The following is a 20,252-nucleotide window of genomic DNA, read 5'->3' on the forward strand; positions in this document are numbered from 1 at the left end:
ATCTCAGACATGAAGTTTACAAGAAACATGAAGTTAAGTTAAATGGTTTTGAAATGATGTACTTGCACAAAATATTAAAAATATTCTGACTCAAAAATATAACAGATGATGAATTACATAAACAGACAAAATAAGTATCATCAATGAAACAAAAAAAAATGCAGAAGAAAATGGATTGGACATGTACTAAGAATGGATAGAGAGATAACTTTTATATAGATCCCAGAAGAAAAAAAGGAAAAGAGGGCTGGTTAGAAAAGCTGGATAATATAATTTTAAGATTTTTTTGCCAGCATGTTTTCAAATATTTTATTTGGAGAAATAATTCATTATACGTCACTTTTATGTACAATTTTTTATATACAAATAAGCGTAAGGAACATTTTCCATAAAAGCAAAGTGAAATATTAATTAAAAACAGGTTAACAATATATAAAATACAGTAAATTTATTTAAAGAAAAAAAAACTATATATATTATCATCAGGTTTCTGTGGAGTCAAAAGACTGATTGCAAACGGTCCTTACTATCAATACCCAATATTTATATTTTGTGATTTCTTTCCTGTTGAAATTCACACTCCAATGAAGTGTATTCTACTCACTCATTCACTGCTCTCCAATCACACTCCCCTCTATACAAATTCCAGGAATGGTCTCTTGTTTTATCACTCTCCTACTTGGTAACAAATATCTTCATCAACCTGGTATAAACTTTTCTTCAAGTATATTAGATATACAAAAGTGATTATTTTCTTCAAAAGCAAAAGTTATTTACTAATCACTGATTTTGGTGTTTTAGTTCTTTATTCTTCAGTTTTCATTACAATATTTCATTTAATATTATAGTTCCATATCCTCAAAATAATGTTCTCCCTTACATTTATCCATGTTGCATCTGATATATCCTTTCTTCAGTAAAGGTACTCCACAGAAACATCTACTTAGTAGGAAAAATCTCTGGTTGCACTTGAAGCAAAAGATGACATCCTTTTCATTTTTACTAACATTTAGGTGACACCATTAATCATATCTGTTTCTGTACTATCCTCACATAACAAACTTCTCACCCAATTTTCAAATTAGGTGAAAGGGAATATATTACGAGTAGTTATATAATTGTTATTAACACGTCCAAGGACTCATCATGGGAGGGCACTCTACTCCATTCAGCTACACACACGTCACCGTCTCCCCTACCACTTATTACCCAATTTGCCCACTACACTCAACTATAATCAACACCATCTACCACCCATCACAACCACAAAGAATATTTTTTGTCTGTAAATATTCCCACATCGATGCCTTATATATATAATACAAAGTATAGTTTATCAACTTGTGTATACATTTAAAACACTGTAATGTTCCGTACAAACTTTTGCTTAGAAATTTCTCTGTATCATTGAAAATCAACATTTATATCAGATATATATTGTAATTATTTTTAAACAGTAATCTCAAATCTGTAAGATTAATATAAACATTAAAAACCACTGTTATTAAAAAAGGAAGGTAACAAAATGAAACCTCTCATCAGATATTTTTGATGATTTTATTCATTGAAAAAAATCAAAGAGTTCATTATTTATTACTAATAATATATTCAGATAAAAGTCTAATTTATGGGGAAGAAGCAGTTTTAGAAAAGGTGGCACTCCTCAAAAATATCAGCATTTAAAACACACCACTTGGAGCCTCTTGGTTTTTCTCTCATAAACTTGGATTTATCAGACACAGTGCACACAAAAGTTGACACAACAGACATAATGATACATTTGCATCATTGCCTTTACATCATTCTATATAAGCCAGTCTACTAGTCTCTGCAATTTTATTATAAAATTTCCTTATATATTTAATGGAATTAAGATAATTCTATTGAATATGTTCTGTTTGTCTTATGTTAACAAAATAGTTATTTTATTATTAATCACTAACCTTTATTGCCAAAAAGAAGACTAATAATAATTACTTTGCTTAGTGGTCATATTAGGAAAAGCTTAGTCTAGGTTTTCCAAATATTCTACATTTTTCACTGAAATAAATTATACCTTTATAATTTCTTAATGCTGTACAGTATGCCTGGTTTTAATGATTTTTTTTTAAATTTTATAAACTGTTTTCCTCTTGGTTTGCTAAATTAAGGGTCTAGTTATAGGTCAAACTCATATCAGTTTCATATAAATAAAAAGCCTGGTTTTTTTTTAAAAATACAATACAGTCCAATTTCAAGTGTTTGTATGCATGTGTATTGTACACCACATTCATAAATTTTATCTATATTATGCATACACACAAATTATCCAATTCCTATGTGAACTTTTTTTTCAACTTATTTGAACTTTATTCAAGTAACTTATGTGAACTTTTTATCCCAGTACTTTACATGATATATCCATCAAAATGTGTTAGAGGACAGATTCACATTCTATAGGTTAGAAACCTATAACATGACAGAACCTTGAATTAGCTAATTTGGAAACTGCTCTCTAGAAACCAAAATGATACATTTTAAACTACCTGACTTCCAATAAGCAGAGCAGTTGTCTCATACTGAGTGATGAAAATCACATACCACCTAAAGATATTTCCAGACATTCAATTCCACAATGGTACTCAAATTTACAATGTGCATGTTGGCAAGGATCCTAAAAAAACAGACATCTGACTATAAACCTTGTGGTTCTAAGTTATATATAAAAGTGCATTTAAAATAGAATAATTACTCTTGTTCCATTGGACATTATAAATATTCATAAGCTAGCTTTAGCTGGACATATAGAGTGATTCTTATATTTATATATAATGCAAAGTATGTATAAATTGTAATCATTTCTTTTTTTTTTTTTCCCCTTCTTCCACCCATAAAAGGTTGTAAACCTATAGTACATTAGTATTGCAGACAGGTTAAGGATTTTTTCATTTTTTTATTTTATTTTTTACATAATCCATAGAAACCCTGCTCTAGACATCAAACATAAAACTTTTCAAGTTACTTCAGGCCTGCATTAAGTATAGCAATAGTCCCATATCATACAATGACATTCATACCACCTAAAGACAATTGCAAACATTTATGCTTGTGGTGAGCATCAAACCTCCAGCCCTTTAGTTGGAAAGTTGGTATGTTAACCACTCAGCCAATCAAGCTGGAAGTATGCAGTAATCCTGAAAAACCATTGTGCATAAACATATTTTGCATTGCCCATAAATCAAGAAATGACTAGACTCATTCATAATGATCAGTAATTCTACAAAAAAAATTTTACTTAAAATCTACATTAAATACTGTGAAAGCTTAGTTTTTGTGAATCCCACCTGCAAAAGGTTGTAAACTTACTGTAGCTGTACATTAGTACTATGAGTGTGTGGGTTAAGCCCAGAGCGGGATTTAAACTATGGCCAATTAGTTGGGAAAGGAAGCACTTGACCAAATGAGGAGCATTTTACTAGAATACTAGAAACATTTAATGCTTTTGGAAACAGTCACATTTACTAAAAGGCTAATAAATTATTTAATGGAGTGATTAGTTTATGATACTTCAAGCGCTAGATTAGAACTAAATATGACCCATGAAATGACATCACAGTATGCAAATATAGTGCGCAGGAAATCATGGCTTAGTTGAATCTAGCCGTCAACTCTAAATGATTTGTGCAAGTTGATTATAGTACTAGATATATAGTAATAGCAATCTAAGTTGGAATACTTATCATAATTTCACCTTCCTTATTTAGAGATCTTTCTGATAAACTTGAATGTATGGAAGAAGAAGAATAAGACAACAGTTAGATCCAAAGATCCAATTTTAAATCAGAAATTGATCCAATGATGTTCCCAGCTTGATTCTTTGCAAATTAATAAGTGTTGATGAATACTGTGAGGTGATAATTTCATTTAGCCATGACTTGATTGTTGAATTTGAACATGATGCAGTTCTTTTATTAATATACTATATTTCCTTGTTTTATGTTTTGCATATTCAAATGACATCACTAATGTGCTTGCAAAATAAATCAGTTTATTAAATGTTGAAGTTCATGGGCCATGTAGCAAAGATTGCAAATACAACACAGAGGATAACTGAAATACTGAAATGAACTTTGACATTTAAAGATAAGGATGTCATTTTACCTCTATACAAGACCTTGATAAGACCTCACTTGGACTATTGTGGGAAGGTCTGGTCTCCTTGTTTCCATGGTGATTGATACAGTGGAGAGAGAGAGAGGTAGCTTTCTCCACCTTTGCAACGAGTTGCCCTGGTGTTGTATCACTTTACCCTAGTCCTGAAGATACTTCAGGCGCAAACTTTGTTTGCTCACACTTGGATAAAGGATTAAACTAATTTTATTATAGAGAGAGAGAGAGAGAGAGAGTGCAAAGGAAAGTGTTAAAAATGATATCAGGATTGTGGAATACTGATTATGAAGACAGGTTGAGAATTTGTAGACTGTAGACACTAGCAAACAGGAGAAAGAGAGGATTATATGATTGAGACTTACAAACTTCTGAAAGAGTCACAGGATTTCAGTTGATGGAATTTTTCATTTTATGGAGGGTAGGGAAAGGATGAGAGGGCATCCTTGGAAGCTGAGAATGCCATCCGAAAGGAATGAGATTGAGACTGGAATGGACTGCCAGTGAATGTTGTGTGTGCAAAGAATGTGAATGAATTCAAAAAAAAGTAAGAATTAGCTGATGTGTGTAGTATGTGGCCTCATACTTTTCCTGACTTCCTGGAAGTCTTTCTTAATAATAATAAATGCAATGTATTAGAATGCATCAGCATAGAGCATTCAGTCAATCTGATGGACTAGTTGGCTGAGTGGATGGTGTCCTCACTCTCCAACCAACAAGTTGTGGGTTCAGATCTGACTGAAGCATGTATGTTTGTGAAAGTGTTTGCCTGTTGTGAGACCACTACCCACTTGTTAGAGGTTTGAAGTAGCTTGAAAAGTTCCATGTTTGGACTCTAGAGCAAGATTCCCAAAACCCACAGTCTGAATGTTCTATAGGTTACCAAATTTTTGAGGGGAGGGGACTAAGCTGCAATCTTGTTAAGAAACAAGATTTTGGAAACCCTTTGCTACTTTTATTACAAATTAATAATTTATACAAGCTTTTTCATTTCAAAGTATATTCTCAAGTTCTTCATCTGCCATACTCCCATCATCAAAAGAATAAGGATTTGTCCTATTGACCAGAGAAGGATTCTTCGACCAGTACTTTCACTTGTTGAACGAAACAGTTCTTCTCGATACTAGGGAAGGAGGAAGTATAAAAAATATCATACATGATAAAGAAAAAAAAATTTATTAAAAATGAAAATATTACTTAAATACTTTTAAAAATCTGATGGCCCTAACTGAGAATAAAACATTTAATCACAGATGCCTACATAGTTATGAAATCTGAAATGGTTTAGCTGTCATTTAGTAGTAACTCCAGTATACCAAGCATGAAAATGGCAACTAGTTTTTCTCTACGGTCATACAGATTTTTCATAAAATAATATATTTTATATATTATTTATTTTATTTATTATATAATATATATTAAATAAAATAATATTTTTTGTAGTAGCAAAGTTGAGCAAAGTATTATGGAAGTGTCTAGCATATTAGACAATAGAATTTCTAGACTTAACAAGAATTCAAATTGGTAGGCTGCTTGAGTATATACTAGTGACGTGAATGCTCTGAGAATGTGCTAATTTTGAGAATATCACTTTATTTATATTTTATTTCATGTAATATGACATCAAGATTTATATAAATAATTCAGACACAATTTGTTACATTTGTGGTAAAAAAACATGTGGCTGAATATTTACAGAATTTGTCAAAATGCATAATCATGCATTTTTTCATATGAATCTTGGGGATTAAGATAAATTTTCACATAAAGTTGCAGAGATGACAAATTGAAAATGGACTCAAGGTAACATTGTCTTTGTTTCTTGCTATTCTGATGGTGTGGTATGAACCAAAAAAAAAAAAAAAACAGCCACGATGAAGAGTGCTGAATTTTCAAAAAGAAAACAGCTAATGCCTTTTATTTCCTATGGGGGAAATTTTAGGAAATTTTCAGGACCATTTTAGCCCAATCTAACTTTTGGAAACTAAGGAGCGGTTCAATCTTCACTGGTAGCAAATCAGAAATAGATGGCCTAAGACTATCACTAATTATACACAGCACCAGTGAAGAGAGGCAGCTCACAAGTGTCACCATCCTGTGGTCCCTAACAGGATATGTTACTTTCTGAAAATGGTGTGAATTCTAGAGTCAATTTTCTTCTCGAGTTTGTGGATGAAAAACCCGAGTTTGTTTTTGGGAGAAAAAAAATCCACTTGCCCGTGCCAGTGCTGAATGTTTGGCCTAACAAATGACACTGGGAATAATCGCCATAGAATAGGGTGACACATTGCAGGATGCTCCTCATTTTCAAACACAGTGACTGCCAAACTATACATTAAGCTGGTTTACTGTTCCTGTACTCCCCACTCTCTTAGGCACTGTATTCTTGCTACCACTTCTCTAAGCAACCTTCTTCTAACCTTCCTTATACTACTGGTCTCTCTCTCTCTCTATTTGAATTCTATTAAAAAAGTCATCTGTATTAATCTGGCACAAATTATTCCTCACCCATTTATATCCTCATTCATCAGTTTCACTTCCTACTCAACATGCTAGAGATCTGACACAATCGCAAAGAGGCAGCAGGATTTTTCCTTCCAGAACCATCCATAAAAATATTCGCAATATGCAGGCAGACATGATACACTGGCCTCATAGCCTTATTTGCCTCAGCTTAAGTTATTAGGCCAGTATAAATCCAAACAACTAACCAACTATGTGACATTAGATTAGTCACTCTTCACTGGATTCTTTTAAAAGCTCTTCATCTCCTCAAAACCAGGTCATTAAATTTGTCTACACTAGTCTAAATGCAACTCAATCATGGCCTTGTTCAGTGGAACTCCTTTATTTCTGTGTCATTATCCTCTTTTTCATTCCCATGATCCACTGAGTTGTCCTTATAATTCCCAAAACATAGTCGCTAAATTTCAGGCTCCTATCTCCTGTTACCTACATGTTTCTTATCTCCACTAGTATGTTCCATAAATTAAATACATGGAATTAAACCTTACCTCTCAAATTTCAAATTTGTACACTTTGCAAAACTGGTCTGGTAGCTCACTCATCTATTTACAAGACATTTCAAATCTGGGGGAGAGAGCCACAAGAGTTTTGTGCCCCACAGCTCTCTCCAACTTTGTATCATTTACAGCAACTGCCTAGCCCCATTTAAATCTTTTCCACCAGCATTATTAACACACAAGTTAAATAAAAATGGGGCTAAAACACGCCCTTGCAGCATACTACAGGAATACTGCTCTGTCTTACAGAGCTCGATAGATATCAATATGCAGGGTGATCAAAATTAAAGTATCCCTGTTTAAGGCCTTGTAGAGCACCATCCAGTGATCCAAATGCTGTGCAACTTTCCAGGAATACATTGTGCAGTAATATCCGGAAAAAAAAAAAAAGAAAAAAAGTTGTTTCCAAAATTCACCACCAGGAGCACTGTATGATGTACCGTGCATTTGAGAGAATAGCAGAATAGTTTCTGTATTTAGCTTTGAAATAATGCTGGATTTAATATCCTTGATTTTATAAATTTACATATTATTAGATTATTATATTGTAATATTATATTCTTATAAACTGCCGCAGATGTTGTATTCTTAACATCTAGATGGGATTTCAGATCTTCCTAAATAAAAGGTGATCCAAATGCTGTGCAACTTTGCAGGAATACATTGTGCAGTAATATCCAGGGAGGAAAAAAAAAAAAAAAAAAAAAAAAAAAAAAAAAAAAAAAAAAAAAGTTGTTTCCAAAATTCACCACCAGGAGCACTAATAATCTAATAATATGTAAATTTATAAAATCAAGGATATTAAATCCAGCATTATTTCAAAGCTAAATACAGAAACTATAAAAGTTTCGTGTGAAATTTGACCAGAGAGCTTACGGGAATACACACGCCAGTATTTGTGAGTTGCCCTGGCCTGACCTTATAGGTGCCATGCCTGCTATGACAGAGTCCATACATTCACCTCCTATTGATCCATTTTGATAAAGTTTCACTGGCCTGACAGCTGTTTGAAACTGGTTCGTTTTTGTCATACACCAGGCAGAAACCTTAAGAGAGCAAAAACTCTCAGTACTAAGGAACTTGGAACTTCTTTGGGCAATGGAATGAGTCGTTGACTCTTCATCCCTTCATCTGAATTTTAGTTTGTGGGTGAGGAAAGTATTGTGGGTTAATTATCCACTCTTTGTGAGCATTTTATGCTGTATTAGCTTTCTCTTGCATTGAAGGATTTTGGTTTTCTGTGTTTAAAGTGATCTGAGGGCTTGTAGGCTGCCTGTCGAATTAGCTTTGGGTGATTATCTGCGACTGTGAAGAATTTTTCTGCAATGCCTATCATGTAAGTCTTGATATCTAGAAGGTTGGCTTCTCAGTGTAACTGGAGGTTTCTGATGAACCAAGGGGCATTAAACACCATTCTTAGACATTTATTCTGGATTGTTTGTAGTCTCTGGATATTTTGTTTAGTCATGTGTCCCCAAGTGGGTGAAGTGTAAGTTAGTTGAGGTCTTATCACTGATTTGTAGAGGAGAATTTTGTTATTTATGTTTATTGAAGCTGTTCGTATTCAAGAGTGGGTAAAGCTATGCTACAGTCTGATTAGCTTAAGTGGAGATACTATTTGAGTGTGTATCTCAAAGTTTAGACATTTATCAAGCTGAACTCCTAGATATTTGGTTGAGTTATGCCAAGGATGGTTTTTCCAAACATTCGTATGTTGGAAGTTTTTTTCCACTTGGTTAGACTATAATAAATTTAATTTAATCCTTTTATCCAAGTGTAAGCAAACAAAGTTTGCGCCTGAAGTATCTTCAGGACTGAGGCAACTCGTGGTAAAGATGGACCAAGCTCTCATCACTACTTGTCTTAGTATCTCCCATTAATGCAAAGCACATCTCCTTGCGGACATGTATAATGCTATGCATTAAGGGAAGGGCCACTACCCAGACCGGTTTCGACCTTTACTGAGGTCTCGTCAGTGGGAGCCACACCAGGTGGTGATACTAAGGTGGAAGCAATGGAAAGGTCATATTTACCTATACGAGTTAATGAGTGCTATTGACTGGAAGTAGGAAATATCATGTTTTTTGAGCTTAGGGACAGTTAGGTGTGGGACTATAGTTTGAGACTAGAGTGTTAGAATTAATAATATAGTCTCATACAGTGATAATAGAGGATGTCATCACAATGCTGACATTGGGAGTGGCTAGGCAGGTACAAGCTTCACAGAGTAATAGAAATATGCATAATTACAGAACAGGAGATAATGATAAATTAAGGAAACAGATTAGTGATGTGCAGTGGCTTAATCAGTTCAGCAATGCCTGGTACTTGGTAAGAAATTAGTTACATGTGGCAATGTCAGATTGCATTCCTAAGGTTCAGAGGATAAATAAAGTAAAAGTATAATGGATGAATGAAGAAAGTATGTAGGAGCTTCTGAAAAGAGGATGTTTCGGAAGAGATATAAAGAACAGAGTACTCCTCAAAAGCATGAAGAGTATAAGGTGCAGGTTAGAAAGCTGGCAGATATAGTAAGGAAAGAGAAACTGACATACGAAATAAGATTCGCTGAAGCAATAAAGCAAAACCCTAGAGAATTCTACAGTTATATTGTTAGAAAAAGAAAGGGTGAATATGGTAGACTGACTAGTTGCTGGGGATAGAATGTGAGTACAGGGGCGAATGCTGGTCTTAAAATTCACGTTTGCTCTTGTTATCATTCAGGGAGTGAGAGATGTGATTGAAGTCTGATTAGCGGAATAATGAATTACTGACCATTTAAAACTATATATTTAGAAATTTATGTACATTTAATCATACAAATACAACAATATTTTTCAAATGATATTCTATCTTTTTCAATTTAGCTACTTGAATACAAATTCTACCCTATGGTTCTTTTTCATGAACTGGTCAATAACATCGTCATAAAAAGTTGGTTGTAACTTAATTTTCCCAAGCAACACACACGCTTGTAAAGGCTGGCTGAAGCTCACTGGCTAGAGCTACTTTGACTGCATATGGCCTTGTGTTTGAGACGATGTGAAGGAAGTGGAAATGGCTATACACGAGCATGAAATCAGAGTGCTGCAGTGAGGACACCTGGAAGCTCCTACAACCGAGCAAGCCAAGGTAGCTTTCACTAGACAAGCAAGCATCGGCCTTCGATACACAACGCCTTCGATACACAACGCAAAGCTCAATTATTGCCAGGCAAGCTTAAGACATCTTCTGTCTACAGAAATAAAAGCCTTAGCTTATAAATGCATGCATTTATTAACAAATAAATATTACTCCTTTCTCAATTAATGAGCTTGCACATTAACTGAGAAGGAAGGGGAATTCTCCATAGCAAGTATGGAGAATTTGCCCCTATGTGAGTCACATATACTGAAGACATAGTGGAAATGTTCAATGAGAATTTCATATATGGAAGAAGGGAATTAAAGAGTGGTGTTGAATAGCAATAGGAAGGAGCACAGAAAACTGACAGTTCAAGAATGGGAAGTATTTAGAATATTAAATAACTTTGATGTTAATAAACCTTTGAGACTGGATGGGATATCACTATTTATACTACAGGAATGTGTAAAAGAGCTGTGGTGACCTTGACTTGGTTGTTTATTAGAAGTCCGGTAATGAACAATCCCAGAAGAGTGGAAAGAGGCGAAAAATAGTGCCACTGTATAAAGTAGAATCCAAGTCAGATGTTTGAAACTACAGGTCAATGTGTATATATATCAAGTGTAATGGTGAAAGAGTGTCACATAGGCTGATTAGAGACAGAATACAAACCCAAAAAATGAGAATGAAAATCTTTCAAGAGAGCAGAATGGGTTTATTAAAAGGACATCATGCTTTAGTAACTTCATTACGTTTTATAAAAAGTTGACTAATGTATTGGATAGAATAGATGCTTTTACCATGATCTTTGATTTTGCTAAAGCATTTGATTGGGTAGTGCATGATAGAGTATTAAAATTGAGCAGGAAGGGGATAGATAGTCATTTGGTAGCTTGGTTACATGGATGGCTGACTGATAGCAGCCAGAAAGTTGTGTATGTAAGTGCAGTATCAAAAAAAAAAAAAAAAAAAAAAAAAAAGGTGACAATTATTGTTTAACTTATACATCAACAATTCAACAATATAGTTCGTGGCGTAAAAGGAGATATTTAGTTTTCTGCAAATGATACTAAATTAGGAACAGTGATGACAGGAAGGTTCTGACATGTCAATGTTGCTAAATGTAAAGTTATGCAGTTTAACCAGAGAAAAAGGAATCATATTGGAGAAACATTGCTTCAAGAGGTGGAAGAGGCAGGATCTGGGAATCTTGGTGGATATGGAACTGAAGTTCAGGGGACATACTGTGAAAGTTGTAAGGAGTACCCAGAAAACCTGCTAATGTAATGTGAAGAATGCTAACATGTACAGATAAAGAGGTGATATTTCCACTGTATAAGGCATTAATTAGACCTAATTTGGATTTCTGTGCACAGATATGGTCACCTGGCTATATTGTTGATAAGGAAACATTAGAAAAAGTGCAGAGGTGAATAACTAAGATTGTCTCAGGCCTCTGGAATATTGAGTTTTTTTGAGGGAATGTGGTCTTAAAGCTTGGCAAATAGGAGGAGGGAAGTGATATGATCAAGATGTATAAGTTGGTGAGAGGAGCTTATCAAATACCGTATTTGCTGGCGTATAAGACGCACTTTTTTTGTTTGAAAATAGGTCTGAAAAACAGGGTGCGTTTTATACGCCAATACTGGAAATTTTCTCTGTTCTGAGTTAAGCAATTTCTTTCTTGCTTCCTTGCGGTGTGTGAGAGCATTACAGTTATGTAGAGTTCAGTGGATATGCATGCGTTATCATCGACGATCATAGCCATGTTCCTGTTCATTTAAACTTTCCAATTGTTGTCACGGTTGTTGTGAATGGTGATAAATTTCTGCCATTAAATTTTCTCTAAATTTCTTGGCAAATTATGGCTGAAAAATGTCGGCATTGCTAAAATATTGCATACAAGCTACGTGTGATTGCATATGCTAAAAAACATGGACACAGGGCTGCAGAGAGGCATTTCGGGCCACCCCCAACTGAGAAAATGATAAGAACTTGGCGGAATCAGGAATAGGATGTAAAAAAAAGCAACTCACAGTAAACATAACCTATGAAGTGAAACTGCAAAATGGCCAGAACTTGAGGCAGAACTGAACACTTGGATTTTAGACCACAGAAAAGTGGGACTTTCATTGTCTACAAAAATGATTATTCATCAAGCGAAAGCCACTAACTTTACTGGATCAACATCATGGTGTTCAAGATTCATGAAGAGAAACAAGCTATGTATGCAGACTAAAACAAAAATATCACAAAAGATGCCAGCTGAATATGAAGAAAAAATTATTGAATTTCAGGGATTAGTCATTAACGCAAGGAAACGAGAAAATTTTTACGCCATCAGGAAGAAGGAAGGCCTAGCATTATGCAAGTTTGTGAGTGGGTCAAAGCTTAATGGGATGCAGTGAAAACTGAGACAGTGGTTAAATCATTTAAGAAGTGTGGCATTAGTAATGCACTGGATGGTGCAGAGGACAAATTGTTGTATGGGGAGTCAGATTCTGATTTAGAAGAGGGTTCAAGTGTCTCATCATTTAGCTCTGGAGATGAATTTTTGGGTTTTGACAAAGAAGATTAAAAGGTGGATACTTTTTCCACCTTTTTAGATTAGGTATTTGTTGAAAGTAGACCTACTTATTACTTTATATTTGAAATACTGTAAATTCATTATAATATTCAGTGATAAAGTTTTTTTCTTAAAAAATGTGTACAAAAATGGGGTGCATCTTATAGGCCAGTGCATCTTATATGCAGGCAAATACGGTATATATAGGGAAATTATTGCATAGGATAATGGGTGATGCAAGAATGAAAGGTCATCCCTGGAAATTGTACAAAGGTCATTTGAGTAAGGAAGTGAAAATGAGATTTTTTGCTTGGCAGTAGTGAATGAGTGGAATGCATTGCCATAGTGGGTAACAAGTGCTCCAACAATGAATGTCTTCAGAGCAAAGTATGATAGTTATTGTGATCTGAGAATTGTTCAACCTCCTACAATGAGTCTTCGGGCTCCATTGAGTAATACTAATATAAGAACTTTGCCGGCTTGGTTTGCAAAAGGTTAGTGTGCTCACTCTCTAATCAACAGGATGCAAATTTAAATCCATGATACTAAGGTACTATTTTTTTTTTTTATGTGATTTCCACTATCACAGTTAGAAGCATCAGTGAAAAATAGAAAGAGCTAGCAGACGAATTACAGAAATACCATGTCAACATAATTGTTATTACCTAGACAAAACAAATACAGATGAAATACTTATGAATAATAATGAGATCTTGTATTTAGGATAGTGATTGGGGAAAGAGTAGCTACAGTAACACTAAGCACATGAATAAACTTCAAAAAGTGATGCAAACAGATTTCAAAATGGGAAATTGGAATAAGAGTTACTGGAGAATGGTCAACTCATCCTCAGTGTTTCAGTTGAGGGTGTGTTGGCCATTATATAGCGTTGCTCGGAGAAAGGACACAAATGACAAACATAATATGCTTGTTTTGTGGATAAAGCTTAGTATGAAACAATAATAACCTTAATTATGGTTATTATTGTTTAATATATTTTTATTAAACAATATTAATACATTTTTATTAAACAAGGTTTAATAACAAGGTTATTAAACAATAATAATCATAATTATGATTATTATTGTTTACTATTTTTTTCTGTTTTTTTTTTTTTTAGCCTTAAGGTAAAACTGTCAATGTTTTTCCCCTAAATTCATAGATATTTCTCATCATCAAATTCCTGACATGTACCCTCAAGGGGTGTATAGGATATGATAGTATTACATGAATAATTCACATCATTACTAACTTCCTATCTACAATTTTCCTCCAAATCAGTCTGTTACTTGTCAAGACTCCAACATTATCAGATATTATAATTCTATCATCTAAGGCACCTTGTAACGTATCAATCCACCTATATCTTGGTCTTCCTCTAGGTTGTTTTCCTGCCAACCTGGCAGAGAACACTTGTTTTGTTAATCTCTCCTTGCCCATTCTGTTTAAGTGACCATACCACCTGAGATTAGCTCTGCAAACGCATTCCTGGATGCTGACAATGTCAAGTTCTTTTCTAATATCCTCATTTTTAATATGATATTGCCATTGATGCCATCTGTTCACACCTCTAATCTTTCTCAGGACTCTCATATCTGTGGTCTCTAGTCTTTGGTCAAGTGTTTTACTTCTGACCCATCTCTCAGATCCATAAGTTAAAACTGGTTTGAACACTGTCTTGTATACAGCTAATTTAGTGTTCCGACTAATTTCTCTCTTATTCCATATAAATTTATCAATTGACTTCCTACCATACCAGCTTTGTTGATTCTGTTATCTATTTCCATATATAATTTACCATCTTCAGTAAAAATCGTGCCTAAGTAGTTGAAATGTTTTACTTGTTCCACAGGTTCCCCATTCACAACGCAGTTGATATTTTCAACGATTCTACCTATTTTCATTGTCTTTGTCTTTTAAATGCTGATCTTCATACCATATCTATTACAACAGTTATTCAATTTAGTCAGGGAATCTTGCAAACTTGTAGTAAATTTATTTAGAAGTATAACATCGTCCGCATAAAGCAAAGGGCTGACATTAACACCTCCAATTCTGATATCATGTTTAATACCACTTTCCTTCTTAATGTGATCCATATAGATAATGACTAACAGAGGGGATAATGTACATCCTTGTCTCACACCTGATTTAACATTAAACCATCTTCCTGTACTTCCTTCAATTCTAACTGCTGACTTACAACTCAAATAAAGACTACGGTTGATATAATGCCCCACTGACACCATATAACTGTAGTGTATTGAATAGCTTCTCTCTTGGTACCTTGTCATATGTATTTTCCAGATCAACAAAACTTAAATACAGATGTTTGTTATATTTCCATTCTTTCTTAACTATTTGTTGTAAAGTGAAGTTCTGATCCTGACAGCCTCTATTTGGCCTGAATCTAGCTTGTTCTTCACCAAGCTTTTCTTTCACAATTCTTCTCAACTGTTTCTCAAGTATACTTGCATAGATCTTGCCAAGAACACTCAGTAGGGAAATACCTCTGAAATTCTCACATTCAGTTTTATTTCCTTTTTATATTTGGGTACTATTAGAGCTCTACTCCAATCATCAGGAATTCATCCCTCTGTCTAGGCTTTCTGAACTATACAGTGCAGCCACTGTAAGATATCTATACCACCATACTTCAGCATTTCTGGTCGAATATCATCTAGTCCTGCTGCCTTTCCATATTTCAAGCCTTTGATGGCTTTTTCTACTTCAAGTATGGATATGTATTCCTGACTGCATGCCTGGTCAGTGTTTTTTTATCACTATGCTGTCATCACTGCTTGTTTCATTTAGCAGTTTTTTCAAAGTAATTACTTATTACTTCAAGGATAACTTTTTCTCTCGTTTTCATGTCACCTTTACATCTCTAACTCCTTTTACAGCACTCTTTCCTCCATTTCTAAGCTTCTTCAACAACCTCCAGAATATCTTACCACCTTCTTGATATTTATTTTCTATGTTCTTGCCAAATTCCTCCCATGACTTTTGAACAGCTAATTTTACACAGTGTTTTGCTTTCTTACATTTGTCTCTGTATTCTCTAAGAGCACAAGCTGACTTATTTGCCAGGAACTTTTGATATGCTTTCTTCTTTTCCTTCACTGCCTCTTTAACTTTTTGTGTCCACCATGGAGTTCTGAATTTTCTATCCTTGCAGACAACCTCACCACACGCCTCTCTGGCTGAATCAATCAGAGTTTTCTTCAAGGCTTGCCACCGAATCTCCAAGGCTTGGTTCTTGTTCTCAAACTCCTTCATTTTTTCTTCTATAATCTTTGTATATTTTAGTCTACATTCACATCTGAGAGCTGCTTCAATATGAAATTCAATTTTATCCTGCTCAAGACTAAATAGTGATCACTTCCAATTTCAAATCCTCTGTACACTCTGGTGTCCTGCACCAGAGAGAAAACATCATTATCAACAATAACATAGTCAACGAGACTTTTCTTATTCCTTGCCTCTTCTCTCCATGTGAATTTGTGCACATTTTTATGTTGGAACATGGTGTTAATAATAACCAGTCCATGTCCTGAGCAGAAATTCATGAGGTATTTGCCATTATTTTTAGCTTTGCTCTTTTCTCCAAATTTTCCCAAAATATTTTTGTATGTCTGACAATCATTTCCTACTCTGCTATTTAGATCCCCAATAAGGACCAACTTTTCCATTTTCATTGTGTCAGTCACTTTTTCTAAAGCATCAAAAAATTCCTCCACTTCTGTTAGTAGAACCTTCTGTGGGACCATAGGCGCAAATAAGTCTCATTGTCCAATTCCCCATTCTGATATTTGCCCACATCACTCTACTTGAGACTGCCTGCCATTCAAGAAGATTAGCCTCGTATTTTGTGTTAAATACTATGGCTACTCCTTCTTTTCCTTGAATGTCATTTCCTGAATATAACATTTTGTATTTTAGTTTCAGTCATCCCTATTATGTCGATCTGGTACTTATCTAATTCTTCAGCTAGCTCCATTTCTTTGTCATTCAGGCTTCTTATGTTGATAGTACTGATCTTTAACTCTGGTGATGTTGAGTTGTGGTGTTCTTTCAGATTTGTTCCAGTAGCTGACTTTTCGCTGTTCGCCCTGGCGAAAACAACAAGGGCCTTGTTTAACCGGAAATGCCCCAGCCAGCATGAAATTTTGTCATGTTGTACCATCATTTTGTATATTGGTTTAAGCTGATAAGAATACAATTTGATCAGCTAAATCCCAACTTGCCAGCCCATCCTCGTTCATTCAGTATCCAGGTAGATACTGAACCACTTCTCGTGGTGCACCCTGTTGGGTGCACCATGAGAAGGTGAGGATTGGACATTAGGTCAGAAGCCTTGGTCGGTTCTCTACATTCCTTTAAAGGCTATGTGGAGGTCTCTTCTCAGTTATACAGCTTTGACCCTTAAGCACCCCTAGATATTTCTTAAGTAATCTTTTAAAATTTTAGCTTTGAATGTGAGCATAAAGTCATGTAATTCAATTCTCCATATAAAAGCTATATTATTATTATTATTATTTGACACCTCCAGGGAGTCCAAGGACTCCTCAAGGGAGGGCACCTGCTCTACAACTCCATCTCCACCACTCAATCACCAACTGACCGCAACTACACCAACACCATCTACTGCCGACCACCACTGGTATTTCCACAGACCATCACAAACATCCATGCCCACAGCGGGATTCGAACCTGCAGCCTTTTGGCTGGAGAGGGGATATGCTATCCACTCAGCCAACCAGGCCAGCAGTATACTTCCTTAAGCTATGCATTACAGAGCTTGTTTGCAAATCTTGGAATATTTTTTCAGCATTTGGATTCAGAGCAGTCCAAGGTATTTTGCAGTACTACTTTGCTGAATTTTTTTTATATGAACAACTTTAACTTATGTATATGCATATACATTGTTTTATATGTACATATAATTTCAGAAGGTTTCTTTTGTTTAATATATGTTTTTTTAATATTTTTTAGATTGTGTGCTCTGTATTTTCACAGTATACACACAGTACTGTCTACTCTTTAACAAATATTGATTCACAGTATTTTTAAAATAGTTATGTTTATTGTATCATATTTAACTACTTCATACCTTCTGATAATCCTGCTCCTTTGCAATCTGCTCTGCTTGGTCACGAAGCTGTCTTATACGTAATTCCAATTCTGTGAATTTTTCCTTCTGTGCAATGCTACCGTAATCTATAGCATGCTCCCCAACTTGGATATCCAGGTGAACTCTCTAAATAAAAGAGCATAAAATGAAACACACTGCTTAAGGCAGTATACTGTAAAACAATTTTAAATATAGCTCCATCTAATTCACTTATTCTGTGATGTCCAGTCCTCTTCTTAGACAAGAGGGTTAGTATGAATGAAGAAGAATGAAATGAATCATGTATGGGACAAACTTATATGATTAAAGAAATGAATGGCTGATGTTACAAATAAAGAGAGAGAGAGAGAGAGAGAAATTAATATGATAAAGGAGGCATCAAAGAATACTTGAGTGACTTTGTATAGCAATTTGACTGTCAGATTCATGCAGATGAGGAGGTGTAAGAGATGTTTCCTGATAAAGGAGGCATCTAAGAATACTTGAGTGACTTTGTATAGCAATTTGACTTTCAGATTCATGCAGATGAGGAGGTGTAAGAGATGTTTCCTGATAAAAGAGGCATCAAAGAATACTTGTGTGACTTTGTATAGCAATTTGACTGTCAGATTCATGTGGATGAGGAGGTGTAAGAGACATTTCCTGTGTCCAGTTGAATAACTGGGCTTGCATGTAAGAGGTGAATAAACATCAGACTTAATGAAATTTCAAGCAAAGACAACTTTGCTTGAATTGGTGGGAATTTGAAAGGTGACAAAAGTATATTTAAAAAAGGGATTTGAAGATACTTTTGCATGAATGATAATGGTGGAAATGAAGAGGAAAGCAAATATATGATGAACAGCATGATGACTGTGTTGTGTGAAAGAAAAGATATGCAATTAGTATGAGTGTATGGAGCAAATTTGAAGAGAAGGTGGAGTGATTAGAGAGAGCAAAACTTCATCTAAATTGGTTTAGTGTTGAACATTTATAATGAATACTGTTAGGTAACAGAATGCAGAGAGGCAGGATAAAGTGAGTGGATGAGAGAGAGAGAGTCTGAGCATAAGTGGCATATTGTGTAAGGATAGGAAGAAGATGGACTGAAGAGTAAGCAAGTGACAGAACAGAGAGAGAGAGAGAGAGAGAGAGGACACAAAAGTCAGTCTGGAGTGAATACAAGAAAGGAGCAGAAGAAATAAAAACAGAATGAACAGTCTGTGATATGAAGAAAGTAACAACCAGAGCAAAGAGAAGCAGTGTAGGTTGAATCAGTTATATCCAGGGACATTAGTGCACCCAGGGATGGGGCCCTGGCCTCCACAAAAGAAAAAGGAAAAAGACTAGAAAATTTTGCAAAAATCTTTTCCTGATTAAAATTCTTTTTTTTTTTAATTTATTTATATTGTGTCATGTCTTCTATTTCTATACTACTTATGAATTAGCAGTCACATAAGGTGGGAATACCCTCTGGCTCTTGGGAATCATTGCCGTTGTGAACACAAGGCGAAGGTAATGCTCGGGCAATACTTTGTTTGCCGGGCCAGAGATCACGGGTATCATGTATTGGCGCTCACTGCAGATGCTCAGTCATAGGTCGTATGCAATGCGTAGTGTGTATTCTCAAATCGTCTACTCAACTCGCCCCCCCAAAGATTAAATCATGAGTACTTGGCCCCCCCTGCAAGATTAAATCCTGAGTGTACCACTGTCCAGGGAAATATCACTATGAAAAAGGAAGGTTAACAAATTATAGACTGGTGAGGTATCACAAGGAAGGTATGACATGAGCATGATTATGGATCTTCACATAAACTATTATGTTTGTATACTAATCCAAGGAGTTTCAAAAATATGTGTACTAAACTTGCATCTGCTGACTCAGTTTCCAAGAATCTTGGCATGTGCAAAACTTTTTTTTATTGGAAATGATACACAAGCAGGGATAAAAATGGAGGGATAGGAATCATTGCAACACCTGAAATTACTTAGAGGCTATTTGGTGTGGGGTGAAGATAAATAGAAAAGGATTTCTAATAGGAACTTATTATGGGTCTGAGAAAGTAGAGGATAACAATTGCAAAATGTTTAGACAAACGGGTGGTTGTTTAAAAGGGGTGAACCATATGGTGCATTTTAATTATGGGAATGTGGATATTGGAAAGAGGACATTGTTTTCATATGTTGATAGAATGAATTTCTTGAGTTGTTGTGGAATATATGGCTTAGGCAGTATGTGATGGAAGGGATACAAGGGTTTAGAATGTTGGATCTGGTG

General features: G+C 35.0%; 1 protein-coding gene across 1 annotated transcript in view; it reads right to left on the bottom strand.

The window, feature by feature from the left end:
• Positions 1-456: 456 nt before the first annotated feature.
• LOC150110600 (transmembrane emp24 domain-containing protein eca-like) overlaps positions 457-20,252 on the bottom strand; it is a 36,942-nt gene continuing 17,146 nt past the window's right edge. Inside the window, exons 3-4 of the mRNA XM_090395100.1 lie at positions 17,972-18,118; positions 457-5,269 (exon numbers count right to left, since the gene is read on the bottom strand). Coding sequence (XP_090251226.1) covers positions 5,120-5,269; positions 17,972-18,118 — 297 coding nt within the window. The 3' untranslated portion in view covers positions 457-5,119. The remainder of the gene's footprint in view (positions 5,270-17,971; positions 18,119-20,252) is intronic.

This window comes from Typopeltis vanoorti, chromosome 1, assembly GCF_054136105.1.
Source record: "Typopeltis vanoorti isolate ZY-2024b chromosome 1, IOZ_Tvanoo_1.0, whole genome shotgun sequence".
NCBI classification, from domain to species: Eukaryota; Metazoa; Arthropoda; class Arachnida; order Uropygi; family Thelyphonidae; genus Typopeltis; species Typopeltis vanoorti.